General features: G+C 64.0%; 1 protein-coding gene and 1 long non-coding RNA gene across 5 annotated transcripts; one reads left to right on the forward strand and one right to left on the reverse strand.

Annotated features, from left to right (window-relative positions):
• Positions 1-70: 70 nt before the first annotated feature.
• On the reverse strand, positions 71-15,182 carry CAMTA2 (calmodulin binding transcription activator 2). Of its 4 annotated transcripts, none has more exons than XM_044391683.3 (22): positions 15,100-15,182; positions 13,721-13,815; positions 13,431-13,534; positions 12,219-12,286; positions 12,001-12,136; positions 11,379-11,465; positions 11,006-11,159; positions 10,603-10,737; positions 9,183-10,126; positions 8,484-8,610; positions 7,147-7,281; positions 5,381-5,496; positions 4,643-4,827; positions 4,253-4,331; positions 3,921-4,143; positions 3,522-3,826; positions 2,417-2,613; positions 2,011-2,194; positions 1,797-1,868; positions 1,313-1,500; positions 929-1,003; positions 71-821 (listed from the first exon to the last, which is right to left on the reverse strand). In XM_044391683.3, the coding sequence occupies exons 2-22, from the start codon at positions 13,749-13,751 to the stop codon at positions 758-760; spliced, it is 3,609 nt and encodes a 1,202-aa protein (XP_044247618.1). In that variant the 5' UTR covers positions 13,752-13,815; positions 15,100-15,182; the 3' UTR covers positions 71-757. The 4 variants fall into 4 exon arrangements, with proteins under 4 accessions (XP_044247618.1, XP_044247617.1, XP_026376499.2 ...); XM_044391682.3 differs by lacking the exon at positions 15,100-15,182 and adding an exon at positions 14,522-14,864; XM_026520714.4 differs by lacking the exon at positions 15,100-15,182 and adding an exon at positions 14,522-14,862 and having other exon boundaries at positions 11,379-11,450.
• On the forward strand, positions 9,710-13,012 carry LOC113271077 (uncharacterized). Its single transcript, XR_003322050.4, has 3 exons — positions 9,710-9,963; positions 12,073-12,263; positions 12,461-13,012. It is a non-coding gene; the product is annotated as an uncharacterized LOC113271077 (long non-coding RNA).
• Positions 15,183-15,319: the final 137 nt, after the last annotated feature.

Genomic DNA, 15,319 nt, shown 5'->3' on the forward strand with positions numbered 1-15,319 from the left:
CGCCCGCCCCGCCCGCCGCCGCCCGCGGCCCCGCCCGCCCGCCCCGCGCAGACAGAGGCCGGAGGCTGGCTGGTGCAGCGATGTTTAATGGCAACTCGTAGAAACCAAGCCCATGCACAAGTAGAAAGTGCTCGTGGAGCCGGCCGGGGGGCCCCCGCCGCGCCGTGCAGCCCTCCCCGCGGCGCCTTAAATAGATTCTTCACTATACTCTGTATGTTACAGTATGTACAGGCCCCCTCCCCTCGGGGGACGGGGGGACGGGGCGGACTCCGCGGCGCGCGCTCCCGCACAGCCCCTCCGGCCCTGGCACTGCGGGCCGCCGGCGGGCGACGGGGGAGGCGCGCCGCAGAGGGAGGGGACACACGCCAACATGCGGAGTCGGGTGGGGGCGCGGTCGGCCCTGCGACACGAGGGGCGCGCGGCGGAGGTGGGACCGAGGCGGATACATTCAGAGACGCGTCCAACAAATAAATAAGGCAAGTCAGGAAGGATCGAGGCGGGTGCAGGCAGAGAGGGAGCCGTGGAGAAGGGGCAGGCAGGGCTCCGGAGGTCACGGCGGAAGATGCAGGGAGGTGGGGTCGCGGGTTTGGGGGGCCGGAGGGGGGCCCGAAAGGGGGAGGCGCGACCCAGGGGGTTGAGGTGGGGTAGGGCGGAGGGGGACAGCTGCCGACAGGGGGCTCCCCTCCCCCGGAGAGCCCTCTCCCTGTTAAGACTGCCAGAAGCGGCCCCCAGGGCGGTGAGGAAGGCGGGGCGCAGGTCAGGTGGCCAGTCCGGGCTGGGGGAGCCCTTCCAGCTCCTGGTTCTGCTTCAGTTCCCTCATCCTGCAGAGAGACGGGGAAAGAGTCAGGAGACCAGCAGATGAGGCCACAGGGACGGTGGGATGGGGGTGTGGAGGTGCCCAGGGGGACCCAGCCAGAGAAGGGAGCACCTGTGTCGGCAGCGCCGCAGGAATCTCATGATCTTCCGGGCTGCCTGGTCCTGCTTCTTGGTGAGAAAGGAGCCTCTGGTGGAAGAGGAAAGGATGAGGGTCTGTGGCACACCAGCGCCCTTGCCCTCAGCCCTGGGACCCAGCAGGTAGAGGCAGGTGCAGGATGCTGGGCCAGCCCCCGGGACCCAGCAGGGAGAGGCAGGGGCAGGATGCTGGGCCAGCCCCCGGGACCCAACAGGGAGAGGCAGGGGCAGGATGCTGGGCCAGCCCCCGGGGCCCAGCAGGGAGTGGCAGGGGCAGGATGCTGCTCTCAGCACCCCCCACCCACCCACCCACCCAGGAGGGAGGCAGGGACTGGGCACGGAGGGCTGCAGGCGGCCGTACTTGCTGCGGGTGGGCAGGCTGCCCGTGGGCCGGTGGGGAGGCCCGGGTCGGCGGCGGTAGGAGCGGTAGTGCTGCTGGATGAGCACAGCCGCCCGGCGGCTCTGCTGAAACCGCTTCTGTTCATAGTAGCTTCGGAACTTGCTCTGGATCAGGATGGCCGCCTGGGTCATCTTCTTATAGAGTGCAAACTGCAGACATGGGGGCGGGGGGGACAGGGGCTGAACTGGAGGGACAGAGACCTGAACCCCTGCGGGTCACCCCCAGGTTCAACTGGTGCAAGTCTTTAATCCACACGCTCATGGAAAGGCTGAATCATCACGGACAACCTCACACCCAGACCTCATGCCTAATACCTTAAGCGCAATCCAGGTCAGCTTGTGGAAAGAGAAGGGCAATTAGGGCTTCGGCAGCACTCTGGATGCTCGGGGCAGAGTGGGGGTAGGGGTGCGTGTGTGCGTGCACCTTTTAGAGTCCGGGCTCTCACCTGCTTGTACTTGCGGTAGCAGCGCTGGATCACAGCCGCGGCCACCTCCTGCTGCTCCTTCAGCCTCCGGCCCTGGGGCAAGAGAAGGAACTCAGCACCCAGGGGCCTGCCTGACGGACAGCTGACCTGTCCTTCGGTTTGCCGGGAGCCCATAATCTCCCCCGCAAGGCTGGGGCTGGTGTCATTCATGCCCGGGGACCCCCAGCGCTCTGACCTTGTACTTTCGGAAGGCCGTCTGGATGACGCGAGCTGCCTCGTACAGTTCCCGCTGCTCGTGATCCGACAGCGTCAGCAGGGCGAAGTCACTCTCCATCTTGCCACTGGCAGAGGCAGACAGAAACTCTGCCCAGGACGGTGCTGGAGGGACAGCCAGGCGCCCACGCTCAAAGGGCAGTTCGCTGTAGGGGAACAGGGAGAAGGGAGGTCACGGGGTATCTGAAATCCCTCCTCTTCTGCCCAGCGACAGAGCATGGAGAGGGACTTGGGAGCTCCCCAGACATTATCCTTTTCCCAAAGGCCCTGGGGCCCGAGCCGCAGTGAAGCTCTGGCTATGGGAAAGACTCCTTCCCTGCTCCCATCTGCCGTTGCCGTGTCTGGATGCTCTGTCCTGAGCTGGTCACCTGGGAGGGGCTGAGCTGGGGAAATGGTCCACGTTCTCCAGGTAGCTGGCCAGCCAGGACATGGTCTCACTGAGCCCCAGGGCCCCCGTCCGCTCCCTCATGGGCGCTCCGGCCTCGGGCAGGCCCACAAAGTCCTCTCGTTTAATCCGCTCTGGTGTGGCTTCGATGATTTGCTTGGCCAGTGAGATCATGTCCACCTGCACGAAGGAGAAGCTGCCAAGTCCCAAGCCGCCCCGACTGCCAGGTGTTCCCGCCCTGCCAGAGCTGTAGCCAGCGTGCGCTTCCTGTCCTGTCACTCCCCTCACCAGGCCCTGGGGCCTTGCGGATGGCCATCCCTGCTCCCCACTCTCAGGTTCTTGCATGCACACCCCCTGGGCTCCCATGGGGGCGCACAGCCCTCTGTGTGGAGACACCGTGGAAAACAGGACAGAAGGACGGGCTCCAGACGGAGATTCAGGAACTGAGCGAATCGAGCACTTGCCCTTCCAGGGTGACTGCCCACTTGGGGCCTGCCCGCGGCCACCAACCAGAACGTCCTCCCCGCAGGATTGGCCAGGCCCGCAACCCCAGCGCCCTCAAGGCCCCCTCCACAACCCCCTGTGGACTGGCTTCGCCGGCGACGCCCGCAGTACTCCGCGCCTGCCACACGCAGTGCGGTACTCTGTGCTGTTCTCGAAGCTGTCTGGACTTGTGTGCTGCCCAGTGAGTCCGATGGCCTCTCTGAGGCAGGCTTGTCCCGGGTTTGAGCAGAGCAGTGCGCTGCTGTGCCCCGAGACTCCTCGCTGTTACCCTGTGCCGGCCTCCCTGCTGCTCACCCCCATCACTCTGCCTGGTGTCCCTGAGAATCCTGTGTTCACGGATCAGCGGGGAACCCCTACAACCTAGCTCCAGCTGAGGCTGCTCCCCAGGATTTTTAACCTCTGATGCCTCATGATTTCCGAGTCACCAGCTCTGACAGCAGCTAAGCAAAGGGCTCCCGTGCCCATCCCCAAAACAAGGGTAACTGGCGCCTTCTTCCCAAACCAAAGCCAGACTGCTTCTGCCTCAGGGATGATCCGTGTCTGAGCCCCTGTCCCCCTCGCAGCTCCAGCCACGGGCGGCGTACCGGGATCACATCCACAGCCGGTGGGCTATCTGCTTCCTCCACAGCAGCCCCACCTTCTGGGGCTGGTGGGAGAGGAGGCGGTGAGGGGGCTGGCCCGTGGGGGTTGGCGGCATCACAGTCCATGAGGAATAGGGGGGCCTCGGGGGCACCTGCGGAGAGCGGGCCTGGGACAATCTCCTCCATGGCCATCTCGGAGGCTGGCAGAGGCGCAGGTGGAGGGCTGCCGTCTGGGGCACTGGAGTAGGCCGACGTGACAGAGAAGGTGCCGTCCGACAGCTCCGAGGGTGAGGACACGCTGCTCAGCCCTGTGAGGTGAGGGGGAGGCCAGGGTAGCGGGGACCCTGGCCGTCCCTCCTCCTCCCACCCACAGCCTCCTCTTAGACTGGGGACGACCCTCACCAGTGTCGGGGCTGGAGGACGGTGGCGACAGGGCGAGTGGGGGTTCGGCTGAAGCCTCCTGTCTCTGCAGTTCCTCGAGGCAGCGGGCAAGGCGCACGTGACCCCGGGAGTGCGCCACAGACAGGGGCAGCCGGCCCAGAGAGTCGGGAATGCTCAGCGCCTGTCTGTTCCAGCGGAAGAGGAGCACAGCGGCTTCCAGGTGGCCCAGGGCACAGGCCCACATCTGCGAGATGGTGGGGAGCGGGAGGTGAGGCCTGGCGCCCCTCCCTGCATCCCTTACAGACCTCCCCAGGCAGCACGCCCAGCCCCCCGGCTGCCCCGCGCGCGCTCACCAGAGGGGTGCAAGAGAAATGGTCCACGTTGAGCGGGTCCGCCTCTTGCTCTAAGTCCAAGCTCCCAGTGCCCACGCTCCTGGAGGATGTGGGACAGGGACACCGGAGCCCCATCAGGGTAAAGACAGGTAACACGGGAGCATCAGAATTGAAGGGGCTGGGGAGCATACTGTCTAGAAGCCCTAAGGTCAGTGGAGTGAGGCTCTCAAAGCGTGTGGAGCTTGGAAAATCAGCGTCACAAGTCGGGGGGTGTTAAAATTCCCCAACCGCAAGTCCTTTCCCAGCCCATCTTCCCACAGTGACCACAGCTCCCTCCTGGCAGGGCTCCAGGTCCTCTGGGCCCTCCTTAGTCCCCTGGCACTGGTGGCCCCTCCCCGAGGTCCTGCTCACCGCCACTGGCTCAGGGTCTCGATGAGGCGCGCGTAGCCCTGGGCGGCGGCCAGGTGCAGAAGGCTCATTCCCCGGAAGGGGCTTCCATGCGCCAGGCGTTCAGGACCCCTCCAGGTGGAGCGTGGGATCATGCTCTCTACCAAGACCACCACCCGTGCCTCAAAGCCGGGCCCCTGGCCTTCGTCCTGTGGAACAGACCCCCTCATGCAGGGACCTGAGCGTCTGGCCACCCCCATCTGTCCTCTCCCCACGCCTCCCCCTCCAGGTTCCCCCCACCCAGACCTCTGTGGGCCGTCAGCGCTCCCAGCTCGGGCTCCTGGGCGTCCCCCACTCCCACGGCTCACTTCTCCCAGCTGCTCCAACAGCCGGACCTCACAGGGCCTTGCCCATGTGCGTCTTCAGATGGCTCCGCTCAGCACCATGCCCACAGGTGGCCCAGAGTCCTCTCCCCACCCACATCCTCAGAGACCCGGGCCCACGAGTGCCAGGCCCCCAGGCTCCCCATCCCCTCCCCCACCCTCGCCTTCACCCCCCACCCCCCACCCCCGCTTCAGATCAGAAATAGTCTGAAGCCTGTCATGCCAAGAGGGTGCCCAGAATAGCCACTCCTGCCTCAGGGTGACGTCAGGGAGGAGGAGACTGGGGACAGGAGGGACGGGAGAGTCCCACAGCAGAGCCAAGTTCTCCAGGGAGACCCTCCACGGCTCCCCACCCAGACCTCCCTCCTCGCGGAGGTACCTGGATTGGAGGCGCGTCCGGACTGCGGCAGGGAGCCTGCCCGGCGGCTGCCATGTCAGCCATCCGCTTCTCCATCTGCTCCAGCCGCTCCAGAATGGACATTCGGAACTGGTTGTCTGAGGGGGAAGAGGTACGGGAGGCTGAGCGGCGGGCGGGCTCTGGGCGATGCCCCCAACACCACGACTGGACCTGGGCCGCCACCTGGGAGGTGAAGACGCAGCGTCCCACTCTTTCCTCTTTCCCAAAACAACACCCCTTGACCCCTCACTCTAAATACGGCCCACCCAGGACGCAGTCCTTAAACCAGGGCTTTTAACACTACCCCCCGACCTGGGAGCAGAATCCGGAACCAAAACCACGTCCTTCAAGACACAGACGTGGCAGGGATTCCAGCGTGCGGCCCCGAGCTGCCCCAGATCGCTCACACGGGCACTCACGCACGCACACGCACAGCTCTCTAGGTGAGCCCTCCGTCCGCTCTCTTTGCCCCAAACGCTACCTCTGTCCCCCATGCTGGGGCTGAAGGACCCAGGGCCCCTCCTCTCTGTTATCCACTGCCCAAAAGAGCTCAGGGGCTGTGATTTAAAAAGCACCACCCCCTCCTCCCGGCCCCCCGCAGCTGTCCACAAAGAGAATGGCGGGGCTGGAAGGTGACAAAGACGGATCGCGGTGTCCACTCCTCCTCTTCCTCCCCCCACCCTGTGCACAAGAACGCACACACACACACACCAAGCTCTCTCTGTCCCCTCCTGAGATCACACGAGGACAAGGAGGGGAGGCGGGCGGGGATCCGAGCCACGGGAAAACAGGCACGGAACAGGGTGGAGGTGGTGGGTGTCCCGCTTGAGACACCAGGACAGAGGGGCTCAGGGTCTAGAGCTGATGGTGGCGAGGGGGGCGGACAATGAGCAGAAGGAGCAACGAGGTGAAGGAGGCGAGAGAAGGGACAGGCGAGCGAGTGGGGAGGCATGCCTGACAAGCAACAGGAAGGAGAGGGGCAAGTGAAGACGCGGCTCGAGGCCCAGGGCAACCTCTGGCACCAGGAAGCATGGGGAGGGAGGAGGCGCCCGGGGGAGGTGGGGCAGGGCTTTGGGAGGCCCCCCCACGGTGAGACAGCAGGGGGCAAGCGCCCCTGAGGGAAAGCAGTCCCTCTATGGAGGAGGAGGGGACCCTGAGTCGGACGCAGGGGCCGCAGGGACACGGAGCTCGGAGCCATGGGAGGGACCAGCAGGGAGGGAACACACACTTTTCGATTTAATACACATACGTGTGCGCATGTGTCTGTTTGTATAGGGAAGTGTGTCACAGTGTATTAAAGGCAAGTATCCCTGAGGAGTGATACGGTCAATTTTCTACTTTATGTTTCTCTGTTACTCCCAAATTTCTTACTGGAAACACCTATCCCCAAAAATAGAGGAAAAAACAGCAAGGAAATTGAAATACGGGCATCAGGACACACCCCACGTACACCCCACGTACACCCCACGTACACCACTCCAGACCCTGTCCCTGCTCCCGACCCCTGGCCATGCCTGCCTACATCCCACCTTTGGGACAGAGAGACAGGCCAAGAGCTGAGACAAAGACGGCGCCAAGATTTCTAGGGGAGAGGACGTGAAGGACAGTCGCTGCTGCCTTTAGACCTGACCCACAAAGCAAGAGCTGGGAAAGGGTGGAGAATCGGGGGTGGGGCAGCGGCCGCCTGAGTCCTGGGGGCTCTAGGAGCGCGTCCCACTCAAATGTTGGGCCCAACACAGGGAACTCACCGTCCAGTGACAACCAGTCGAGCTGAGTACTAGGCAGTGACAGGAACCGGCGGGCTCGATACTCAAAGAGCACAGAGGCGGAAAGGGGCCCCTCCCGCCCCGCCACCTGCAAAGACACCAGCCCCACTTCATGGGCTGGGGGGGGCAGGGTCAGCGACATGGGCTCTCTCCCCAGCTCCTCCTCTGCCCTCCCCCGCCACCCCGTGAGAGCCACACACGACCGTTTCACAGCTGGCTCCGCTGCGCCCTTGCTGGAGGCTGGGAGGCCCCTGCCTGACGTGGCTGTGCGGCCTCTTGGGGTGGGATTCCATTCATTCAAGAACTGAATACCTACTCCGGGCTGGGATTGCAGACCCTGCGGCCGTGTTAGTCAGCACCCAGGCCCGGTAGCCGAGGCTTCGCAGATACCTCTGCTCATGAAGCAGCCTGACCCCCCAGGTCCGGGTGCAGAGGTCACGGGCCTGTGACTGAGGTCAGGGAAGGAGAGGCAGCTGCTCACCAGCAGGGTACAGTGAGAGCTGTGTGCCAGGCTCTCCATGTCTATGGCCTCGGGGACGAAACCACCAGGCCCCGGTCCCCAGACTACAGGCTGACGAATCCCAGCACCCAGCTTCCCTGGTCTCCCCTGGCCTTTCATGCACCACGGGACAGGCTGTCAGATGGGGCAGCAAGTCTGTCACCCTGTCACTCTGCTGGTCCCTGCGGTCCCAGAGCAGCACTGACTGCTGGGTGCAGGGTAAGGAGCAGAGGCGGTGGCAGAAGGGCAGAAGTGAGCCTTGGCAATGACCTCTAGACCATGCTGTCCAACAGAGCTTGCTTCAGTGACGGAAACAGTCTGGATCTGCACTGTCCAGCAGGGTAGCACGAAGCCACATGTGACCACTGAACTCTCCACACATGCTTACTGTGAGAGAAGTGCTGAATCTTACATTTGATTTCATTCTAATGAATTTCCACGGGCCCATGTGGCTAATGGCTACCTTACCGGACAGCCCAGGTCTAGGAGGCTATTTCCTTTAGTCCAAGACATGTTGGTCTCTCTTCTCATGCTCCCGAGAGCTCCCTGGATTGGAACCAGAGACTGACTTCAACCAGCCAGAGGGCCTGGATGGACAGTGGAGGCCCACTGGGTCAAATGCCTGAACTCCCAGGCAGGGAGGCCACAGGCCCGAGAAAGCAGACTTCTCCAAGGCCACCAGTCAGCTGAGGACTAGACTGCTTACACCAGAGCCTAGACCTTCTGACACATACACGCAGACTCATCTGCACGTTGGGGGAACACAGGGCTCACCTGCCCGTGAGCCAGCCCCTCCCCTGACTGCTCCCCACCCCCATACCAGGACAGTAGCAGCGTAAGACTCCAGGCTGGACAAGCGAGGCTGGCACAGCGATGTGATCAAAGACACAGGAGTAGTGCTCGGCGGCCTCTGTCCAGGGACCTGTGATGAGCACCTTGACCCCACCCTGCAGAGACAAAGCCCAGAGTCATGCGACTGGAACTTGGTTGGGTGTTCATTCACTCATTCATTCATCATGAATTCAGACCCTGAGGGAGTATCTGCAGTACGGCAGGCCCTGTGCTAGATTCTGGGGTACAGGACTGGGGCAGGACCCAGCGGGGTGAGGTCAGCTAGCCTGGCCCTCCTCCCAAAACTCCTGCCAGGAACAGGGAACTCACTGCTTCCCCAAAGCTACCAACTCGTGTGCAGACAGCTGTCAGGGGCCGAAGCCCTTGCCTTGGGCTCCCACTTTCCTCCCACCCAAGTTCCTCCTCTCGCTCTCTGGGGCAGCAGAGAGTGGAACTTCACTGCAGGAGACAGACCCTTGGCTGCCCCAAGTCTGCATCGAGGGCACCTGGGGGGCTCACGCAGAGAGGAAGGGGGGAGAGAGGCTACCTGGAGAGACGAGGGAAGCAGCTACTCTGCTCTGCCTACAGAGAGGGGTGGGACGAGAGCGAAGCCGCCACACAGACAGGAGAGAGCAGGTGGCAGCGCGGGGTGAGCAGCGTGGAGGAGGGGCTGGGGCCTGAGGCTCACCTCCGGGTAGGACCACTCTGGGGAGAAGTCTGTGATGGTGCTAAGAGCAGGAGAGAGCTGGGTGGTTGGGGCAGGGGCACCTGGAGCCTCGTCGCTGATGAGCTCTCCCATGAGGTCTGGGAATGATGCAAGACTGAAGGGCTCCAGTTCGCTGGCCCCAGCAGCTCCTCCAAACAAGGCCTCCCCTCTGCCTCCCCTGCCGGCCGGCTCCAGGGGCGCAGGGGAGGGTGGGGGCGAAGGAGGGGGCGAAGGTGCGGGCGGGGCGGCCCTCTGGGCCTTGAGCTCCTCGCCACTGCCATCGTCTTGGATGAAGAAGCGGTTTCCTCTTTTCCCACCTGCTCCTGGTGGAGGAGGGGGACCCCGAGCAGCGGCTTGGGGCTCCAGGGCAGCGGCGGGCTCCAGGGCAGGGCAGGGGATGTGGGCGGCCTCTGCCTCGGGGAAGTCTGGGCTTACCCCTTGCCCCCCTCCGTAGGTCTGGCCCCTCTGGGGGCTGTTGAGAAAACGATCCGGGTCAAAGGCAGGGCTGGGAGGAGCCGGCGGGGCAGAGGCCTCGGAGCCTACCACCACAGCCAAGCTCACGGAAGGCCGAGGATCAGCCTGGGGAGCCAGGTGCCTGGTGGGCGTCAAGCCCCCGGTACGCTGCTCCAGTCCCGCCAGGAGGAGGATTGCGGTGCCTCCTCTGGATGAACCCCCTCGAGAGGTGGGAGGGCTCGGTCTGATCTCTAGGGGTTCTGCAAAGCCGGAGGACGAGGAGGACGAGGAGGAAGAAGAGGACGGGGAAGTATGTGCCTTGGGGAGCTCCGGGGGAAGAGGGGCTATGAGCGGAGGGGGCTCAGGGGGGTGGGGGTGGGGGACAGAGGTCAGGGTTAAAGCTCGGGGCTCCACTTTGGGAGAGATGATGCGGTGTTTCGTGCTGCTGCATTTGTGGGTGAGGCTCCCGGAACCTGCAGTGGAAAGGGGTGGGAGGATCACTGTTCTCCCCCTTCCCTTACGGTCCCTTCCCAGCAGCTGCCACCAGCTTCCTGGCACTGGGCCCTGTAGGAGGGGTGTACTACCGGCCGTGGCCACTGGGAGGCAGGAGTGGTCCCCACCCCTGCCCTCGCCCCAATTAAACAGGACAGGAGCAGCGCCCCAGGTAGAGTAGCTGAGAGCAGATAAAGTCACACAACCAAAGGAGTACCAACTAGGAATAAAGCTAAGGCTCGGTGTAAATGGTCATGTTGGCGTGGCCCGGAGCCGCTAAGGACAGCACACAGATCAAGAGTCTGGGCCGGCGGGCGAGCACCCGGACGGGAAGGGCTCTGTTCATCTGGCCATCTTTCTGAGATATGCAAAACACATGCAAATCAGCATGCAAATCCCAGCAGGCCAGCCATGCGGAGGCCTGAGGAAGACAGCGCCGGGGTCCGGGGTCACTCACCGAGGCCCCCACTGCAGAGGCAGGCGTGTGTCCGCGGCGCGGGCTTGGTCGGGTGGGTGTCCAGGATCTGCTGCACCAGCTGCTCCACAGAGAAGCCCTCTGTCCCGTTGCCACAGCTCCACCTGATGCCATGAACTGGAAGAGCGCTGGGGTCGGGGGGAGTCTGTGGGACCCCACGGGACAGCCCCCCGAGCACCTGGGATGCCCCACGACTTCTGGCCAGCAGCCTCAGAGCTCACAAACGTCCCTTCAACCCCTTCTCCTCAGAAACGCCAGGAATCCTGTGCCCCCTCGGGGAAGCACCCCCCTGGCTTGCAGGGAGCCACTCACCCCCTGCTGGTGGGTACAGAGCCCCCCCCACACCTCGGGAGGCCCATCTCCATGCCCCCTGGGAGTGCCTTACACATGGGCTTCAGCTGCCCCAGCAGCTCCTCCCGGGACCACTTCAGCCACTCGCGACGGTCGCTGCTGATGGAACAGAAGATGGGGCTGCAGCCCTTCCCGCAATCCTCCAGGGCGGGGACATTCAGGTAGTGCACAAGCACGATGTCAGGGTTCTGGGAGCACAGGGCACACACACAGTGCCGTGGGGTCCCCGCTCTCTTCCCAGGCAACCCCCACCCCCAGTCCTGGCGCCCTCCTCCCCCACCCCTCTCTCCTCTTCCCAGGCTCTTACTCCCACTCAGAACCCAGAGGTCCTTCCCTCCATCATCTCAGATCCCATCTCCCTCAAAGAGCCAGGAAGCCCCCAGGTGCTGGAGCCCTGCCGCCCTTACCTGGAGCAGCCAGTAGCAGCGCCGATGGAATGTGGGGACGATGGAAGAGTGAACGTAGCAGCCATAGAGACACTGCCAGGAGACAGGCTGGGGTGGGGGGAGGGCTAGTCTGCTCCCCAACTCTTCCTCTGTTCAGTCCCTTTGCAGGAATCCCAATCTTTCCACCAGTTCCTGTTCAGCCCTCGCCTACCCCCACCTACTCCCCATCCCAGCACCCCGCGCCACGGATGGGGTCAAGAGAAGGGAACGGTGGGGCTGGGGCCTTATAAGGCAGAGCAGACTGGGCATATGGGAGGGACCGTCTAGAGATCAGAGCACATCTGAGAAGAGAAGCAGTGATTCGGGGGAGGGAAACCCAGGCTCAGAGGTTCAGGACTTGGACCCCTGAGGGAAACGCAAGAGAAATGAGGGGAACGAGCCTGGGCGCCCTCTGGGGGAGCCTAAGTCCTGGAGAGCTGGGTCATGGAGGGACGTGGGAGGTGGCGCGTGGGCCAAGCCACCCACTGGCTGAGCCACGGGATTGAGAAGGGAAGCGTAGCCGGGAGGGCAGGAGGAGGTGGGCCGGAGCCCCGCTGAGGACGGAGGAGGGCGGCCGGGGCCCACGGCTGGACGCCCGCCTCACCTCCATGCCCTGGACCTTCAGCTTCATGTGGTCCTCTCGCGTGGTCTTCCCATCCTTCCGTTTCTTCCACAGGTAGCCGTCCTTCCGGTACTTCACTTTCTTGCGGTTGTAGAGGATGATGGAGCCGTTCTGAGGCCTAACGAGGGGAGGCCTGGCCTTGAGTCCTGCAGCGGGAACCCAGGAGCCCAGCCACTGCCCACCTTCACAAACCTGCTCACCTTGTCTTTGGGGCACAGGACAGCCACTCGTCATGCTTCTCAAAGGTGATCAAGTACGATGCGATCTCCTGTAGGACAAAGGGCATTCAGTTGGGGGTCCCTGCATAGAGTCTGGGGCTGGCCTCCCACTCTGCGGAGCCCCGGCAGCTAGTGGAGGCTCCCAGTAAGGACCACTGCCCCCCTGAGTCCCAGGCTCCATCTCAGACCCAAGTCTAATCTCTCCTTCCTTCCCTCTCAACCAGGGCCAAGTCTAAACTCTCCATCCTCCGTGCTTCGTGCTGCATATGATTTTACTTTCCAAATCCCATTTTTGTGCCACTTCCTGACTCAGAAAACCTCAATGGCTTGACACTGGCAGGAGGTCCAAATTCCTCTGCCTGACTCCAAGCTTCTCCCAGACCAGGGATAGGACCGCCGCCCGCTCCCACCATTTATCTGTATTCCACCTACCATTCCTGCCAGACCAGCCACTGACTCTTCTCTGAATATGCCCTGAGCCGTGAGCTCCTGAAGGTTAGTGCCCCCGCGGGCCTGAAGCGCCATGCACTAATTTCTCTGAGCCTGGACATCCTAGTCATGCCACAGACCACATGCCTTCCCACATCTCCACGAAGCCCCGCTCCCTGCCCTCGCCCTTCCTGCAATTACAACCACCACACACGCATATGCTCTCTTGCTGACGATTCTCGCCTAACGAAACAATCAAGCCAATGACGATCGAGTGCCAGCTACACACACAGCATTGTGTGTGTGTGTGTGTGTGTGTGTGTATGTGTGTGTGTGTGTGTATGTGTTGGGAGGGCGGGGGGGATGGAAGGTGTGTAACACGAGGACTGTGCCTCCAGAAGGAGCCATCGTCAGTGGTTGTTAAAAGCAAAGGCTCCGGAGTTAAATAAACGACACAAGGTAGACCCGTCTCCTCCTCTATACACGGGGAGAAGTGTCTGCTCCACAGTGTCCTTAAAGGACGGAGTGAGGTAACCCCGAGCAGGTGCTCAGCAGAGCGCTCGGTCTGTAAGAAAGGGAGCCTGCTATCATTTTCACCCAGGTGCACAGGCCCAGGAGTGAGTGTCCACAGACAGATGCAGGTCTTTACACCTCCTCTGTGACCCCCAAAGAGCTTAGAGCAGTCCTCTGCACTGGGGAAGACCCCCACTCAGCTCCCTCCAGCCCACCTTGCTGGGCCCTACCCCCCAAGGCTCCCTGGAAAACCTCATTTGTGTTCCAGCGAAGCCGCTCTGGAGGCAGCAACGGACAGCGAGGAAGACACTCCAGCAGCTTCTTGGGGAGAAAGATCTTCAGGTGGTGGTTGTTCTCTAGAGGGGACCGGAAGGGAGGGCTCAGTGTGCTTACTCTGACACCTCCAACAACCCAGGGCAAAGGGGCTGAACCCAAAGCACTGGGGGGGACTGGAACCATGACATGGACAGCGGGGATCCAAGAATTCGAGGGTCACTGCAGCGGGAAGAAAGAAGGGCTGGGAACCTGGACAGTGAACTCACCGGCAACCTCGGTGGTGTCCTTGGTATTCATGGTGAGGGCTCCAGGGGGCAAGGTCACCCCCGGCCTGAGGGGCCGGGGGGAGGGGGAGTCTGTGCTAGGAAGGGAGAGAACAAGGTCATGGCAGAAGCCCTCCCACACTGACCCAGGATGAGGAGGACGGGATGGGAGAGGGGTGCAGAACTGGGTTTTGATATCCAGGAAAGATGAGGGGGCAGGGGGAAGAGGCCAGACTGAGATGTGAGGAGAGCTGGGCATGGAGGAGAGGGAGACTCCAGACGCGGCGCCAGGAGCCAGCACGAGTGGGGAGACACCACGGACATGGTCATCAGGAAGAGACCAGTGGGGTGGGGGAGGGGGAAGGCTGGCGAGGCTGCGAGTCCCAGGCTCTACAGCAGGAGCTCTTCTGAGGCTGGGAGCTACCGTGGGGTCAGGGCCTGGGGGCTGGCACTCCGGGCACCTGGTCCTTGGAGGACTGTTCGGCAAATGGGAGCCTGGATGCTGGGGGGAGGGCAGGAGATCTAAGTCCGCTGGAGAGCTGGGCCTTACAAGACACACCCTGGGTTCCTTCTCGATTTGATACTTGCAAGGGGAAGGGCAGATCTGATGACTGCTCGTAACCTCCTCCCTCTCCTCCACGTTGGTCAGGGCCAGCTCGGATCTGGGCCAGGTACCCAGGCCCTGGCTTCCCACCCTCAGGACAACCCATCCTCCACTCCGAAGCTCACGGCCCTCCCCACCCCTCCCCCACCAGCGCTCTCCCCAAACGCCTCCGCTTCCCCTGTCCTCCAGGCCCACCGTACCCCATCTACCACTCTGGCTCCAGCCTGAGCCCCCACCCTCCCGAGGGAACAGATGGAAGCCGGAGGATGCTCTCTGCGCGGGCTCCAGGCGGCGGGCTCCGCCAGGTGTCCGGGGTGGAGAGGGGAGGAGGCCCGTCCGCGCTGGCCGTGTGCAGGGCAGCTGGGTCGGGGTAAGGACTCCGCCCCAGGGCGCAGGTGCGCAGTCCCGGCCCGGCAGCCGGCCAGGGTGCGGAGCGGCCCGGGGCGGGGGTCCCCGGAGAAGCCCCGACGTGGGAGGGTCCGCCGCCCGCCAGCACGCAGGGGCGCTCCGGAGACGCCACGGGACAGAGCCCGAGGGCGCGCGGCGGCGAGGGTCGGGCCGGGGCGCGCGGTCCCCCGGAGGTGCCGGCGCCGCAGGTCCGCCGCGGGGCCCTGCGTGTTGCGGCGCCCCCTGGCGCGGGGGAGGAGGACGGGAGCCGGCGTGGGGGCGAGCCGGGAGGAGGGGCGGGGGTCCCCGCGCCGCGCGCCCGCGGCCCGGCCCCGGAGCGGCGCCCCCTGGCGCGGGGGCGGAGAGGCGGGCAAGACGCCCCGGCTCTTACCTCCCGGGGTCCCGCGGGTGACGGCGGCAGCGGCCATTCTACCCCACACCGACCCCCCCCCGGCGCCCGCTGACAGCGGCGTCCGACGTCACTGCGCACGGGGCGGGGCTTCCCCGTTAAGGGGATGGGGGGCGGCCGGGCCGCCCTGGGCGGCGGCCGCGGGGCGGGGGGCGCGGGGCGGGGCGGGACAGCCGCGCCGCGGGCAGGCTTCCGGGGTCCC

Source organism: Ursus arctos, unplaced genomic scaffold (assembly GCF_023065955.2).
Source record: "Ursus arctos isolate Adak ecotype North America unplaced genomic scaffold, UrsArc2.0 scaffold_14, whole genome shotgun sequence".
In the NCBI taxonomy this organism is placed as follows: domain Eukaryota; kingdom Metazoa; phylum Chordata; class Mammalia; order Carnivora; family Ursidae; genus Ursus; species Ursus arctos.

Excerpts from the sequence above, each read along its gene's own strand:
- CAMTA2 (XM_044391682.3), bottom strand. Across the intron at positions 12,287-13,430 it reads TTCGCTGGAACACAAATGAG|GAGATCGCATCGTACTTGAT; the intron begins GTTTTCCAGGGA and ends TTTGTCCTACAG. Across the intron at positions 10,738-11,005 it reads GGGGCAGCTGAAGCCCATGT|TTCATGGCATCAGGTGGAGC; the intron begins GTAAGGCACTCC and ends GCGCTCTTCCAG.